Raw genomic sequence first — 16,863 nt, forward strand, 5'->3', positions numbered from 1 at the left:
CCTCTTTTCCTTTTCTAGACCATTGAAGAAGTTTAAAAGAAAAAAAAAGAAAAAAAAATGTTACCAACAATTTCAGTCTTGTCCATGGTGAATATACTCCTTTTCACCTGAAATTTTAATGCTTTTTTATCATATCACAATTCCTGACTTAGCTTAGACACAAATAGCTTTCCACATGGATATTTTTAAGTGTTCTGACCTTATGTAACAGTTATGGACCAAAATTTTGGGGTGTCCATACACATACTGACCCTGTACATAGGAACTAGCAGAACACCTGATGAGGTTACTGCTTTTGACTCCCAGCTATTCTAAAATGTCAATGAAAAGGAGCTGACCAAGGGGAACGTTCATGTCATTATTTAAATTACAGGAAATAATGAGAACGAGGACCTAACAAATGTGAACAGTATATGCAAAACTTCAGTGAATTCAAAGATTTATAGTGCCTTGTACTTTTTAATGTATCTATTTAAATTGTATCTATTATTCAATTGCTGCATTCATCCCTTAAATATAGTATATAAGAAACTCCCCTGGATTGAACTAGCTTAACGTTCTGTTTGGAAAACTATTCTCATTGGCTTTTAGCTTGCTTCTGAATACTCCTTGTGTTTTAACTAGGAAGGACACTTGAGATTTGTTATTTAATAGATATTCTATTACTTTATTTAATTAATTTCATGCATATACCAATAGTACTTGCAAAGATAAAGCAATACATTTTCACTAGTGTTACATTTAAAGTATATATGACATTCTTTACAAACGGCAACTTTTAGTAGAGATTCCATTTATGAAACAATTTATAAAGGGTCAGTAAATGATTAGTCAGTATTTTAATAAAAGTTTTTAAAGAACTTAAGAACCAAGCAATAAATAGATCATGTTCAGCAAAAGGTGTTACCCTGACATATGCTATTTATATTTATACTGTGTTTAGTAAATTTGTTAATCATAATTTTAATTATTTATGAATGAATACCTAGTAGCAAGAGTTATGTTTTCATTACACTAGCGTGAGAAGGAGAATCTGTGGAAAGATAAAGGCTGCACAGAGCAGAGAAGTGTTAGAAAGAGCATCTTACTTGATAGGTCTTTGATGATAAGCCATGTGGAGTTCTTTGATCTTCCTGTATTAGCCCACACCCTTTCTGTGTTCTTAACAGTTGAAAGAAAGAGGTGAGGGTGGGGGGCATTTGTAGCTTGGAAAGCCTTAGTAACTTGATTTATAACTAAACAAAGAAGAATTAACTGACATGTCTTGACTTCCTAGATCTCCTGGGATCAACCTGCAGCAGCTTTGCACAACTGGATCCGAGGGCATGATAAAGTACCTGGAGCATGGGCAACAGTAGATGGCCAGGTAAGCTCTGTAAATTCAGTACTCTATTTGTGACTTATTTATTACAAAAGCTAAAAGTGTCTGCATACAGGTGAATACAAATTTGAGTTATGTTAGAGTAGCTCTCATTTGGTGATTGTATATTTTGTATATATCTAGAACAAGCACATAAACAAATATACAGATCACAGTAGGTAACATTTTTGTGATAGGTGTTTTTAAAAGAAGGATAAGAGCAGTATCTGAAAAACAGTATGAATGGTACAAAGCAGTGAAAAGCAAGGGCAGAATCAAACAGTGCCAGTCATTCATGGAAGTAGGTATGCATTACAGTGTAAAGAAACCCATGCTGTACAGTAGGCAACATCACAGTATAACAGCAGAATGAAACACTGAGCAACTGAAATAAAAACAACAACAAAAAGAAGTATTTTTTAAACAGATTTGGTCCTAAGAATACTAGAATTATTGCAGAAATAAATTTATCTAATTTAATCACCATCCCTGGAAGTCTTCAAAAGACGTTTAGATGTAGAGCTTAGGGATATGGTTTAGTGGGGACTGTTAGTGTTAGGTTAGAGGTTGGACTCGATGATCTTGAGGTCTCTTCCAACCTAGAAATTCTGTGATTCTGTGATTCTGTAATCCCAAAACAACTACTTCTTTTTCATGTTGCAGATTTGCAGCACTTAAAGGGGGCTTATAGAAAAGATGGAGAACAACTTTTTGCTCAGTTAGATAATGACAGGAGAGGGTGGAAGGGTTTTAAGCTAAAAGAGATGAGATTTAGATTAGAGGTTATGAGGAAATTCTTCACTCAGAGGGTGGTGAGGCACTGGAACTGGCTGCCCAGATAAGCTATGGATGCCCCATCCCTGGAGGTATTCAAGGCCAGGTTGGATGAGGCCCTGGGCAACTCGATTTATTGGGTAGCATCCCTGCCCATGGCAGGGGGGTTGGAAATGGATGATCTTTAAGGTCCCTTCCAACCCAAGACATTATGTAATTCTATGATTCTATTCTGTATTTTAAAACCATTACACATTTGATCCGCATTTTACTTGCATAAAATATTTTAAAGTCACATTTCCTGTGTATGATGTCCAAAATTTGTTAGCCAGATGCTGCTAGTCTGCTCCAAAAGCCTGGCTCTGCCCTAATATTGAGGGACTGATCTGAGAGCCCAGAAAGAGCAGAAGAGGCTAAATGAGAGGCAGCATTCAGCATTTCCAGCCTGGAGGCAGATCAGGACTCCACCACTCACAGCCAGGCTTCTGCTGGTCTCTCACTTTGGACATGTGCTGACAAAAATTGCTTCACTTTCTGCATTGATTTAGTCTTGCACAACGTTAAAGCTAAGTAGCTTTGCAGGTTTAGACAGCTTGCAAAGTTTTACATGTCCTGGGCTGCAGGAATAACAGAAATAATATTATATCATGCTTTCCATGTGTAGTTACTTATATTTTATTACTTTACATTATATTAAAGCTTCCAAAAAGTATCACTTCTTCATTAGGATTTTAAAGCATGTTTAAAATGTATGTACTTTTATGTCAATTTCTTTTCTGTATCAATTTTCTTTTCTGTATCTTCTATATCAATTTCTTTTATGTCAATATTTCTATGTACTTTTAAATCAATTTCTTTTTAGGTGGTTACTTTTTATGGATCATCATTACTTGATGCTTCGGTGCCTGCTGGGCAAGAGTTGACAATAAAAGGTGCTTCAAGACCTGGACTTGTAACCAAGAATGGCCTGGTCATTTTTGGTAATGATGGGAAGATGGTAAGTGCTCACCCTGGCAAACATGAGTATGGATGGAATAAATTAGCAAGAAGTGCAGGTAGTGTGGAATTGTTGTGCTATACAAATTGAGCTGCATAGAAAAGACATCTTTATAGAAAAGACATTCATGTTTTGCTTCAAACTAAATCCATGTTCATTTTCAATGGATTAAAATGTATTAATGCTAGGGAAGAATCTGAAGACAAGTAGGAATGACCTGTCAAATTACCTGTATCATTGCAGCTTTCATACAAGCCATTTATTTTACTATTTCCATGACCATATCAGTAACTAAAAACTCTCCACACAATGATGTATTACCTCCCAGATAATTTAAAGTCATATCCCCTCATTTTTCAGGTACTAGTGCGAAATCTACAGTTTGAGGATGGAAAAATGATCCCTGCATCTAAATATTTCTCTGCTGATGAAACAACTGCCCTGGAACTTACAGAAGAGGAAAAAAAGATGGCAGAAGATATTAGGGTAATTCAATAAACTGTTTTAGTAGTATATTACTTCAGACAAAAGCATTGTGTACTCATTATAAGGAAGGCATGGCTTTTATTTCACCACGAAAATTGTTTTTTGAAGAGTATGGGGTCAAATTTTTAGTTATTGAAATTAATTCTGATAGATGTGAGAATTCACTAGAATATACAAAAATTTAAACATAACCCTATCAAATTTTCTTTCAGATACAAGTGGTACAAAGACAGTGATCACAGGGTCAGTGATAGTAAATGTTTGTGAATGATGAAGGTGGGAGTGAGTGTAGAGTGAGGAGAAACAAAAGGACATTTGTCTCACAACAGTGAGATTTTCTAGACCTTCATAGTTCTGAGATTCTTTCTTCACTGTGGTAGCACTCACTTGGATGCAGTCTGAATGGTTCTTGTGGACAAGCTCCAGAGAGTCTTGGAACAGCAGTCTGAGAGAGAAAAGCAGCAGTTTTCTATCTCTGCCTTTGTGTTGTCTTCTGCCACAACCACACACAAGAGGCTACCTTGCAGAGGGATGTGGCAATGGGGCAGCTGGGACAGAAATCTCTCAAGGCAAGAGGCACCTTGCTGTCGTCTTCCATAGTCTTCCCCTCTGTAATGAGTGTCATGTGCTTAGATTGAAGCCATGTTGGTGATTAGTTTGGGTTTCGTGCCAGAGCAACTGAATCACAGATGTCTCCCCTTCCGCTAGCTCAGCTACAGAGCCAGTAACTTTTGGCACAAGTCAAGCAGCTTGATGCACTGATGTTTTAAACTGCTTCTCCAAGATTACCTTGAACGTGCTTGCCAGCAACTAAAATGCTGCCTGGAGCTATTGACTGAGAAAACAGCTAAAAGAAAGATGAACTCTTCAGTTCATGACATGAGCTGCTGACTCTGAAGCCTGATTATAATTTATTGAAATTTCATTCTACCAGTTATTTCACCTTTCACATTAGCAGAAATGTCTATCTGATGCATTCAGCTTAAACTACTTCTCAGCTCTGCTCAGCTGCCACCATCCAGTCACAAAGTTCTCCAGGCTATCCCAACCTCTGTTGACAGCACATTCCATAATGCAGCAGGAATATATTTGGAGAATAAAGGCCTTAAAAATTGGCCTGAAAATTATTAACATTGTACCATTCAGGTTGTGTGCTTGATTAGGTGAAATTATTGTGGAAGAAACAATTTTTTTGTATGTGATAATTATGTTATTGGCTAACATGAGATCTATAGAAAGTTCCAAATCCTCTTAAAATGTTTTTTCTGTTTTATAATCCTATGAAATAATATACTTTGTATGCATGGATACCTTATAAAATACTGCTTGATAAATACTTCTTGCAATCAGAGGATTGTTCATCATTATCTCCACATTTTTTGTATATTATTAGGCCATTTGGAAAGGAATTCTGAGCAATATTGCTGTAATTGAGGATTCCACAGACTTCTTCAAATCTGGAGCATCCTCTATGCATGTTGTCAGGTAAAAAAAAACCTACTCAAAACTACAACATTTTGAAGCAAAAGTTAATGGAAACAGTGTTAACTTACAATGGTTTGTTTATCTCAATAATTCTTCCGTTTGTAATTCTACTTATTATTTTTTTTTTAAATCTTCAGAATGCTAGAAGAAATCAAACAGAAATATAGTGGGCTTCAGCTACAGAATGAAGACGTGTATATGGCCACTAAGTTTGCAGACTTTGTTCAGATGGCTGTCAGAAAACTCAGAGGAGAGGACAAAGAAGAAGAGTTGGTCATTGATTATGTAAGACCTTTTATTTTGCTGTCATTGCTTACTCTCGTTTTTTGGAAAGATAGACAATGCATTTTCCTAGACTGTTTGTTGCTGGTGGAAATACAAGTATTTGGTCATGCAAATTATTTGTAACTTTTTTCCCCCCCAAGTTTTATGTATTTACATTTTGGAGTGGAAGTATGTATGTAACATCATTTACAATATTATACAAACTGAGATCAAGAACGCACATTACAGTAGCTCTCACATGTGCAGATATTCCTGCCTCCCCTGCTCTGTCCTGCCAGTATGCCTCAGTCAGAATGGTTCTAGACCTTCTGCAGTCCTGAGGCAAACTGTGCTAGGTTTTTTTCCTAAGTGTTGATTGAAAACTTTGTGTGAAGAGAGGTTAGTGTGTTTCATGACATCATTAAACAAGGCAGAAATACTTGAATTTGGGAATTACATGTTCATTTCAAGTCCACCGGGACCAGCCTTAACCAGGGTTTAGCCATAGAGATCCAGTGATAAAAATTATGGAAATCTGCTTCACTGTCTCTGAGTATGGGCGTTTGTGTTAATGGAGAATATGATTTCAATTTTATTTTACTTTTTTGGTCATTCCTAACAGCCATATATACATCCTAAAATGTGGGTGGATGTTGGCTGTACAAACCAAAAGCTTGTTAAGCTACATTAAAATCTTAATTATTAAAAAGTCAAATTAATATCTTATTCATTTTGCTCTTAGGTTTCAAAAAATGTAAACAACATGACTGTGAATATGCCATACCAGTGTTTTATAAATGGTCAATTTATAAATGCTGATGATGGAAAAACATATGACACCATAAATCCAACAGATGGATCAGTAAGTAATTTTTAAGTATAATATCAATTATACTATCAATATCAATAATATCAATTATAACATCAATACCAGTTTATTTCAATTTCTTTGCCTACAAAAAATCTGAAATACCAAACATTGCCAAGTTCAAAACCATAAATACATTAAAGAACCTCTAGAAATCATTTTAAATTTCAGTTTACTTCTCAATTTGTATATTCTACAGTTTTTGCATTTCAATCAAGTTGCACATTAAAAATAACCCAATTCCACTTCAACTAGTATGTCAGCCTCCCTGCCCAGCTCTATGGTTTACCTCGTTTACATTCTTGTTTAACTTTGCAAACAAAAATTGCTGAAGTTTACTTGCTAAAGAAGTATTTTATTTAGGATACTGTATATAGTTTTTGTCAGTCATCAGCAGTTTTTGTTTTACTTTTATTTACAAGGCTGATGTCTTAGGGCAAATGTGACTTTAAAATATCCCACTAAATTCCCAGTTAGAAAGATGACTTCTCAAGAGGAAAATACAGTTCCACTTCGTCCTCTCAAAAACACTGAATATTGGTTGAGTGACTCAGAATTATAAATAAGCGCTGCTGATGCCCTTGTATGCCACTTAATTCTGGAGTAACTGAATTCTGCTGAAATCAATACCACAAATGTCACTGTCATCAGAAGCCAGATTCTGGTACTTTTCTTTTAATTCCATAATGGAAAGGACTAAAAATAATAGCAATTCTGTGTTAGGATTTGCAATGTATACTTGATACCATTGTCATAAAATACTGTGCATATATCAGTGAGACAATGTGTCTTGATGTGAAGAAAGATGTAGGAATCAGAGTCCCTGCATTGTCCTCCAAATTGACTCGATGATCTTGAGGTCACTTTGACTCCATCTTATTGATTCTGTTTTATTGACTCCATCTGACTCGATGATCTTGAGGTCTCTTCCAACCTAGACAATTCTGTGAAATTCAGCCAGTGTCAGCTGTGTCTGAACTTCTTGCAGCATGATTCACCCATGACAAATGGTAGGCTTGACAATATTGATTATTTGCTTATACCCTATCAAGAAGTTTAGGAAGAAAAACTTGCACACAGCGTAGTAGCCTTTCAGTCTGAGCTAACACATCGCTACTTTTTGACAGATAATAGCCAGTGTATCTTCTGCTTCATTCGCTGATGTTGACAAAGCAGTGGCAGCAGCAAAAGAGGCATTTGAAAATGGTGAATGGGGAAGAATGAATGCAAGGGAGAGAGGGCGACTCATGTACAGGTATGTAAAGAGCAGTTTTGTGTTTGTTTCGTTTTTTAAAATCATGTTGTTTTATTCCTCTGAAGAATTGTTACAGATTTTCTGAACTTGATGGATATTCTTAATCCCGTAATTACCAGACTAGTTATCTTTTTGTCGCCTAGTTTACTTCAGTACCTGTGTTTGCACCAACTACAGTAACCACACAGCCACACTGCCACTAATTTTGCAACTGACTGTAACTGATGTTAGATTTTCCATGTACATAAACCAGCATACTTCTTAACCTGCTACAGACCCACCCTAGCAGATGTTTTATGGTCTGTTTTGGAAGAATTGCACAGTGCAGAAACACTGTAAGCTGAATCCCACTTTTAGCTGAGAGGCTTCCAGCTCAGTTCTCATTTGAATTTGCTTCACTGTGTCAGCCCTAGAGAATGTCTGGTTCTCCTTTTGTCTGTGTTGTTATTTCAGAAGACAGAGATTATGCTGCATGAATGGTATTTTAGTGATGGTTTCTGATCCTTGAAGGGCAAGAGGTGATCTTGGAAGGACGGGACAATCATACTAGCTAGATACTCCAAGGGCAACACTAGAGGCAGCTAATTAAAACCCAGTTACTGAAGATTCTCCATATGCAGCATGACACTTCTGATGCCAGAGAGCAAGCACTGGTAGGGGACTGTCTTGCAAACTTGACCTAACTAGAAGCTTCAGAGCTTCCCTATAAAGACAGCCTCTTTTGTGGAGCTATATGAAGTGTTTTTACTGCTTTCGGTGTCCTTTTTTCAATTTCAGTACACATGAATGGATGAGTAAGTAGAGTACAGATGAGTGAACAAGCAGATTGCCACAGGTCCACAGTTAGCTAATGTGATGATGAAAAATAAATTCTCAGCACAGAGAAATAAATGTATTTGGCATATTCTGTTCTTATTCATGGGGCAGATAGCTTAGTTATTGTACTTGACATAGCAGTAGGCTTTAAGGAAGGTAGGATCTTGAACAGAGTTGAAACTTCCTACACCAAAGAACTCATGAAGAAGTAGGTTCTGTGTTGAACATCTATTGAACATCTTTCTTCTGCAGGCTGTAGCCTGCAGGCCTGTCAACATTAGTACTGGATGTCCTGGCCAAGTCAACTGGGCTGAAAAAACTGCATGTTCATCTGTAGCGAAGAGAGGGATTTTTTTTTCCTTTCAAAAAATGTAATATTGCATAGTATGCCCATATGCACTGCTGTATTTATTAAGCCTGTATTACCTTGTGCCAGGAGGTTATGTGCCAAATAGGTGTAACTGAGAAATAAAAAAGTATTTAATATGCTTTACAATACATTGCAGGCATCTTAGCAATACAGAATGAAAGCAATGTTGAAAATGCTGTTTGTCTCATAAAGTAAAAAAAAAAAAAAAAGGCCTGCAAAACTGAAAAAAAAAAATCACAACAGAAAAATAAAATCAAAACTAATATTAAAAACTCAGATTAAAATTAAACACCACAACTAACAATTAAAACTTTCAAAAGTGTACAAAGTTCAAAACATGCACAAACTTGGATTTAAATTGTGCTAGGAATGTAGAGTGCTTGAAAACCCAGGGTAACTCTGCCCTGGAGATAAACCTCGAATATCTTAGGACTACTGTTCTGCGTTCTACACCTGAAAGACCTGCAAGCAGAGCTATGTTGGTTAGGCATATTGAAAAGGTAACTCCCCTTCACTGGTTATTCCTGGATTAAACTGTTCTCTGCTTAGGTGACTGGCTCTCCAGGATAGGTATACCAGAATATTTATGTTGCAAATCATTCCCAGTATGAATGAAGTCTCTCTCCAGTCCACCTTAATTCAAACAAGGCCCTTTCTTCCTCTTGAGCTTTTGAGTGCCAGACTGGAGAGGTTTATACCTTTAAAGCCTCTAGCTCTGCTACTTTGTCCTAGGGAATCATTAATAGAAGATATGAGGCATGCAGTAAATGGAACTTCCTCCTTTGTGCCTGACATGCCATACCTGTTCTTTTGCACAGTGCTGCTTATGCCCTGACCTGTAGCTGACTCTTGAAAATACAATTTAAAAAGGTATTGAAGGGCATTTTTCTACATCTCTGAAAATGTTTTAAGTGTGCAGAAATGACATAATGGAAAAAATAGTTTCCACACCCAGTTTCAAATGCTCTTTACAGGATCTAAAATGCACCTAGTTAACCTCTTAAAATCACGTGAGAGCATTGTTTATACACCTGAGTACCAAAACAGACAGAAGCTTAAGAAAAACCTTGCCACACCTATTTTACTTTTATATGAGACGTAAGACCTGGATGCAAAAATTCCTTCATGCAAATGTACCTTTCTGCGTGAGCAGGGGACCACAGAAGAGATACTTCTGCTGCTACTGTTAATTCAACAGCATTTACCACAGATACTCACAGATTACAGACTACTCACAGTCTTACTTACACCCCACCGTCTTGCTTCACAAATCTAACAGATGGAGAACTTGAGGTCTAAGGAGACCCTGAGACGGATTTTTCAAATGTACCAATGCATATAAAATTCAATTTGTGTTACAGCTTAGGATCTGTATCTTTGGACACCCATGTGCCTTTGAAGCATCTAACACTTAAGCAATTGGTCCAAGTTCAGACAATATGAAGCAGTGTTATGATGCTAGGTTTCCCAAGTCTTAACTAACTAGCCCTTCTCAGTACTTTTGATTACTTGACATTTCTTACATTACTGTGCATTTGTTTTCTGACTTACAGGTCTGATTTTTTATAATTGGCTCCTTGTAGTACAACAGAGAGAGAGCAATTTTTCTAATGTCAATTGCAAAACCATAATTGAATGACCAGGTGAAGTTTTCACAGATCTAGTCTTAATCCAGTGTATACTGCAGTCCACGTTAAGACGTTTGCAGACTTGAACAAACAATTGCTCAAGCTCTTGCTGACATTAATGAGCAGTGGCTGCAATGCTGCACTTCCAGATTCAGTGGTAATGCTATTTTAGTTACAGTTCTTTGCCACACAAAATACCATTTTATGCTCTCAATAATTAGAAGTCACTTCTCTTTGACGTGCATTTGTAATGTTTTGATTACAGACTTGCAGACCTGATGGAAGAACATCAAGAAGAGTTAGCAACCATAGAGTCTATTGATTCAGGAGCAGTCTACACTTTAGCTTTGAAGACCCATATTGGAATGTCTGTGCAAACATTCAGATACTTTGCTGGATGGTGTGACAAAATTCAGGCAAGTGAATGTGTAAAGGAAATGACCAATAACAGTACTTCTCTATGCATTTTTTTTCTGCTGGCACAGTGCCAAAAAGCAGTGTTAGCAAAGTAATCAAAGAATAGAAAAATCAAACAAAATTAGAATTTTACCTACAGTGGATGTTCCTGACAATAAAAAAGCAGTGTCTGCTTCCAATTGGAGAACATGGATTTAAAGTCTGACTCCAAATATCTAAGAAATTACTTGAGATGTCAGAGGATATGCATGCTTAGTCAGTTCTTATTATCCATGGAACAGAATATTGTTGTGGTCCAGTCATGCCTCGTGCTCTGTTACGTCCTGGCCAACGCTGCTAAATTTGCTTGGTACCACAGCAAACAGCATAGGTTCAACAGCCAAAGATCAACCTTTAAGATCCACAACCAGGAATGTCATTCAGCTTTCTTTCTTCCATTATATTTCCGCTTTTTGTTCTTCCAGATTTTTGTTATCTATGCCTTTATGTCACCCAACTGAAAATCAGGATTTGGTTACAGTAGTCTTAGTAGGAAATTTTACGGTAGAAACATCCCCACTCCTTTCTCTGATGCATAAGTGCTTCTGGTTTTGAAGACCATTCTCCAGCTTTCCAAAACATACTTATATAGCTACTTAAATTCTATTTGAAACCAAAATGATTAAATGGTACCAGTATTAATCTGTGGTGTTTTGTTTTGTTTTGTTTTTTGTTTTTGTTTTTTCAGGGTGCTACAATTCCAATTAACCAGGCCCGGCCAAACCACAATCTAACATTCACCAAGAAAGAGCCAATAGGGTAAGTATCACTTTTTTCTTCTTAGTGACAGCCTTGTTATACAGAAAAATCATCCAAATGTTGCCTTCAAAACTGTAATCTAACTCCATTTTTCCCTACTTTAAGTGTCTGTGCAATTGTTATCCCATGGAATTACCCACTGATGATGCTTGCATGGAAGAGTGCAGCATGCTTGGCTGCAGGCAACACATTGGTTCTCAAGCCAGCTCAGGTAAAACTAAAAGAAATGTACAAATGGCTCTGGTCCTCTAGTTTTTGTTCAGGCAAAATGATTTATGCACCCCAGTGGATTTCATCCATAGGCTAACCTGTTCTATGTTTTAAAGTGCATGTATATTAATATAAATAACCATGATGGTACAAGGTACTGATTGTCTTAAATTCTACTCTGATGGTAATCTCATTTTGAAGAATGATATATGACAATTTGATAAATGATTTGAATCCATCTTCTTTCTCACGGTATCAGCAAATTAAAAGTTGTTGTTTCTTGCAGAAAATAATTTGAAGCTAATAAGTACTGAGTGTAATAGTTATTAATGTTAATTTAATTAAAATAGGAGACCTAATCTAATTGTTTCTACTTAGGTCACACCTCTGACTTCCTTGAAGTTTGCAGAACTCTCAGCTAAAGCTGGATTTCCTAAAGGTGTTATAAATATTCTGCCTGGTTCAGGTAAAACTTCAACTAACCATTTTTTTCTGGGAAGAGTAGGTTATGCCAAAGCTGGTGAACTAGCATTGTACCTTTGAAGACCTGGTACATGAGTTCGTTTATTTTTGTAGGTAGTAGGCTTGCACCTGTGTCATACAGCGATTTCATGACTTTCCAGAACTGAATTGGAAATTTCTGTATGTCACCCGGCTCTAACTAGTGGTAAGAGCTGTCAGCCTACACTCTTTCCAAGCTCACACAAATAGTATGAATACTCTGAAAAGGAATGTATTAGAGAGAAACATGTTGCACTTGATTATAAGACTTGATTTTTTCTCCTAATCTTATCATCACTTGGAGGTATTTAAACATGACTGTGAGACCAAAAGCAAGCAGGTAAGATGCTTATTGGTCACTATAAATAATGTGGTCCACACCCTGTTACCTAGTGACACCATTTTCGTCTTTCCCCTGAAGAAGTAAAGTGACAGAGTAACTGTACGGGGCAGGCTTTGTTATGAATCTGATCATTCCACCTACAATGGAATATTAGAGAAGATATTATTTAGAACAGAGAAATGAGGGAATTTGGACATGTTAATGTGATTTAAGTTAACTAACAGGATATTTTCATAGTCATATGAATAAATCTGTAAATATAAATAAGGATGTGATATTTTACTTGACTCTTTCTTAACTCTTCTATGTACAGTGCTACTGCTGGAGTAGTAAAAATTGCTTATGTACTGTCTAGCTAAGCTGTTTTTCCCATCCCAGGTGGCCTAGTGGGACAGCACCTGTCCAAACATCCAGATGTTCGCAAAATTGGATTCACCGGTTCTACACCAACTGGTAAAGAGATCATGAAGAGGTACTCGCAGCATAAGATTCATAAATAAATGCTACTTTACCTAGTTCTTAAATACTTTATTGGCCATATATTGCATGTAGCAGTAATACCCAAGCACAACTACACATGGTTGTTTACATGTATGTAGAATTTTACTAAGTCATTGTTAGAAAGTAGAGCTTTATATTTTCACTAATTATGATTGAAAGGAAATAATGAAAACAGCTATTTAAAAGTTTGTGGTATTGTTGTTGTTGTTTGCTTGTTTTTACATAATCTTTTTTTTTTCAGTGCAGCCACTAATCTGAAGAAAGTTTCACTTGAACTTGGTGGTAAATCACCACTGATCATATTCAACGACTGCGATCTTGACAGAGCTGTAAAAATGGTAATGGACTTTGAAATAAAATATACCCAAAGCCTTGGTGATACAACCTCAGAGTATATCAATACTATTATTTTTTTTTTTTGTCAAAAACTGCAGCAGGGAACCCGTGCATGAAGATTTGTGTAACCTGTTAGAAAACAGACTCCCTTTCCGTAGGATGTTTTTTATGCCAGCACAATTGAATTGTACATGCTGTGCCAAAAAGACAGAGATTTGTACTACAAGTATACATTAGACAGTACATGAAATATAAGTAGAAAGTATTTTCATCAGCCAAGTTAACATGTTAAAAATTATTTCTGTCAAAATCTGATGCTTAAAAAAAAAGGGAAAAAAAAAAAGGTTCAAATATAAAAGTCTGAGAGTGAGCTAAAATATACAGTGAGCTTCCTTTTGCCATACAATGCTTCTTAATTCCCCATCAATCACATAATTCACCTTCCCAACCAGCTGTAACGCATTTAAAGTTTCAAAGTAAAAAGTGCAAACAATACATTGGGTAGATTTAAGATTATTTCCTGCTCAAGTGATTTGACTCGACAAAATGACAACAGATACAGTTTGCTCATTAAGAAGTAAATGAAGGCCTCAGAAGGCAGGAAGAAACTTACATACTTTCCACATTTGTTGAGCTTGTGTTGGCAGGACAAGAGTCTGAGTGCCTGTACCGTGAAGTATGCGTGTAAATAAAAGTTAAAATTTTGTAGTCAGTGCACTGCTTGGTCACACCACTGTTTTCACATGTAGAGATGCAGAGGTTGGCCTAAGATATACATAACATTGACAGCTTTTTTCAAAACAGTGACTTTTTGCCACACACTTGGCATTAGCACATGATCCTCATCATACATACTATGCCAAAACTCTAGGTCTTTGAAGCAGCCAAAAAACAACTTTGAGGGAATTTTATTTTTCCTGCCTTTCTTTCCCCCACCTCCTTACTCCCCCAGGAAAAACAATAGTAGGCATCAATTTTTGGTAAATAAAAGGGAACATACTGCATTGATTCTGAATCCACACTCTTGAAATAGAAGGTATACTGCAGATTACAGTGAGGTAATGTTCACCCCATTACAAGTGACTATATACTCAAGCAGTTTTGCTCAGTGGATTAACACAGTTTTATGTTTTCTGGTCATGCTGGTAGCTCTCTTAGCTGTGATGCTGTAGCAGGTGTTTCTGTGGAACACTGATGGAAATGAAAAGAGCAGTGCTAATGGGTTCATCCAAGCAGTGTGTTTGCCAGGTATAAGATTAGCCTGCTTGTTGCATTGATGATGTCCCTTTATATGAAGCATCACACTTTGAGTGTTACAAGCATAGCATGCATCCAAAGGGAACAGAACGAAACAGTGAATGAACAAGAGGGTGCCTATAAGTATATAAAGATGAATGTTTGTTTTTTTTCCCTTTGATCAGGGTATGGGAGCAGTATATTTCAACAAAGGAGAAAACTGCATTGCTGCTGGCAGGCTGTTTGTGGAAGAGTCAATCCACGATGAATTTGTTAGAAAAGTGGTAAGAATAAAGTTAAAGCAGATGTGTTACTATGGCACAACGATCCACTAGTTTTATAGAAATGTGCATTTCATGTTATTTTAATTTTTTTAACTTCTCATTATTGCTTAGGGTAGACAATACTACTTCTAGTGACCTTCTTGCAGGGTTAAAAGGAAGACACTAAAGGGAGATATTTTTACCAGTAAAGCACAGAAAAGTGACATTGAAATAAATATTGTGCCTTCAGTGATATTTCATATTTCATTAAGAAAGTAAGACGAAAACCACAATTGAGGTTCAGTCCATGTGATTGAAGATTGCTATGAAGTTTTGAAAAAGGCCTATTGGATTCGTAGCTAGTCATTCTTAAAAATCCAATAGTTACCATACCATACCGTTGGAGAATTCATTTCTATAGTTCAAGACCAGGAAATTATCGTGATAACTTATTTACCACTGGTAAAAGCTAACAGTTTAGATGCTTTCTTAATAACAGAAGAGAATGAGTACATGAAAGCAACATCAAAAACTTAGAGAAGTAACCAGAGCTTACCAAACACAAGACTATATAAACAGTCTCATTTTAAAAGGGGAGGAGCATTCACTTTCTAAGAGTGCAGCCCTTTCTTTGAGCCGAGCTTCAAAACACTATCAGGAAAGCATGCTCAGTCACTGGTCCCTTTAACAACCATTTCACGTTATGTAACTTTATTTTAATTGGGTTACCCATAGGTGGAAGAAATTAAAAAAATGAAAATCGGTGACCCACTGGATAGATCTACAGATCATGGTCCACAAAATCACAAGGCGCATTTGGAAAAGCTGCTGCAATATTGTGAAACTGGAGTAAAAGAAGGAGCCACCCTAGTGTATGGAGGAAAGCAAGTATGTAGACCAGGTAAGATACTGTTCAAAGATGTTTGGAATTTTTACACTTTAAATAAAAGCCAATGTTTTTGTCTCTGCTGCTTTATATAAAGCAGCAATATCATAGAAACAGTACAAGGTTAGTCCAAGATAGCACTTGAGAACAGGGTGTTCAAGTCTCATATTAAGAGATCCTGTGCAACTGAAATGTAACATACAAAACTGAGTCAGAATCTAGTCTGTATTAGAATCTTATGATCATTTACTCCTATTGTTTGTGGAGCACTGAAACCTTTTTTGGAACATCACTGAACTGTCAAGAGCTGGAAGTATAATTACATCCATTTAGACGAACAAAACACTAAAGCTGACTGAGGAAACTGCTGGCAGAGTCTGCATTAGGTACTTTTATCAAAAGCCTGTTTTGTTATATAAAGAATATGTGTATTAAGTTTAATGGGAAAGCAGCATTTTCTCATGGACATCTGTCATTAATCAGAAATGAATAATAGACATTTGTGTCTGAATTTTACAACATAATTAATGCATCCCCAAAGAAAAAGAATGTGGAGACTTTGTAGCTACAAGAAATCAGTGTAACAAAATTAAGCGGGAAGGAGGAGGTGATTATACAGGTTCTTGGAAGTTGATTTTACCCACTACAGTGAAATATGCTCATTCACCAAGATCCAGGTGGCCAGGATCATTTATGTCGAAGAACAGGACAATTATTGATTGGCAACAATGAACTAATTTATTTATTTATTTATTTATTTATTACATCCTTTAGAAATGAACAGTTGTTATTAGGTGAGCATTTGTCTTAAAATTTTCTTTACTTCAGTCTCCATAAATCTTACACAAAGTTGCTGCCCATCAGATGTTTTTCCTTGTTTGGAATATACAGATATTTATGGCTAGGTCTGTCTTCCTGCTGGGTAACAAGAAAAGCAGTGACCTCTGTGACATGCCGTAACCTTGTCTTCCTGATGCCACAGTGCAGGGTCTTCCCCTGAGGAGTCACCTGGGCTTGTGGTATGCAGGCCTTCTGGTCTGGGCTTGAGCAGCATATTTTTGTTCTGATC

At 36.6% G+C, this 16,863-nt stretch overlaps 1 protein-coding gene across 3 annotated transcripts in view; it reads left to right on the forward strand.

The window, feature by feature from the left end:
• Nucleotides 1–16,863, forward strand: part of ALDH1L2 (aldehyde dehydrogenase 1 family member L2) — a 34,402-nt gene that overhangs the window by 12,508 nt on the left and 5,031 nt on the right. For all 3 annotated transcript variants that reach the window (XM_027449546.3, XM_027449553.3, XM_072038430.1), the window contains 15 exons: nt 1,277–1,366; nt 2,997–3,131; nt 3,492–3,617; nt 5,011–5,102; nt 5,240–5,387; nt 6,109–6,228; nt 7,362–7,489; nt 10,569–10,719; nt 11,448–11,518; nt 11,624–11,729; nt 12,107–12,194; nt 12,951–13,044; nt 13,315–13,411; nt 14,831–14,929; nt 15,644–15,809. In XM_027449546.3, the coding sequence (XP_027305347.1) occupies nt 1,277–1,366; nt 2,997–3,131; nt 3,492–3,617; nt 5,011–5,102; nt 5,240–5,387; nt 6,109–6,228; nt 7,362–7,489; nt 10,569–10,719; nt 11,448–11,518; nt 11,624–11,729; nt 12,107–12,194; nt 12,951–13,044; nt 13,315–13,411; nt 14,831–14,929; nt 15,644–15,809 (1,711 nt within the window). The remainder of the gene's footprint in view (nt 1–1,276; nt 1,367–2,996; nt 3,132–3,491; nt 3,618–5,010; nt 5,103–5,239; nt 5,388–6,108; nt 6,229–7,361; nt 7,490–10,568; nt 10,720–11,447; nt 11,519–11,623; nt 11,730–12,106; nt 12,195–12,950; nt 13,045–13,314; nt 13,412–14,830; nt 14,930–15,643; nt 15,810–16,863) is intronic.

Source organism: Anas platyrhynchos, chromosome 1, assembly GCF_047663525.1.
Source record: "Anas platyrhynchos isolate ZD024472 breed Pekin duck chromosome 1, IASCAAS_PekinDuck_T2T, whole genome shotgun sequence".
In the NCBI taxonomy this organism is placed as follows: Eukaryota; Metazoa; Chordata; class Aves; order Anseriformes; family Anatidae; genus Anas; species Anas platyrhynchos.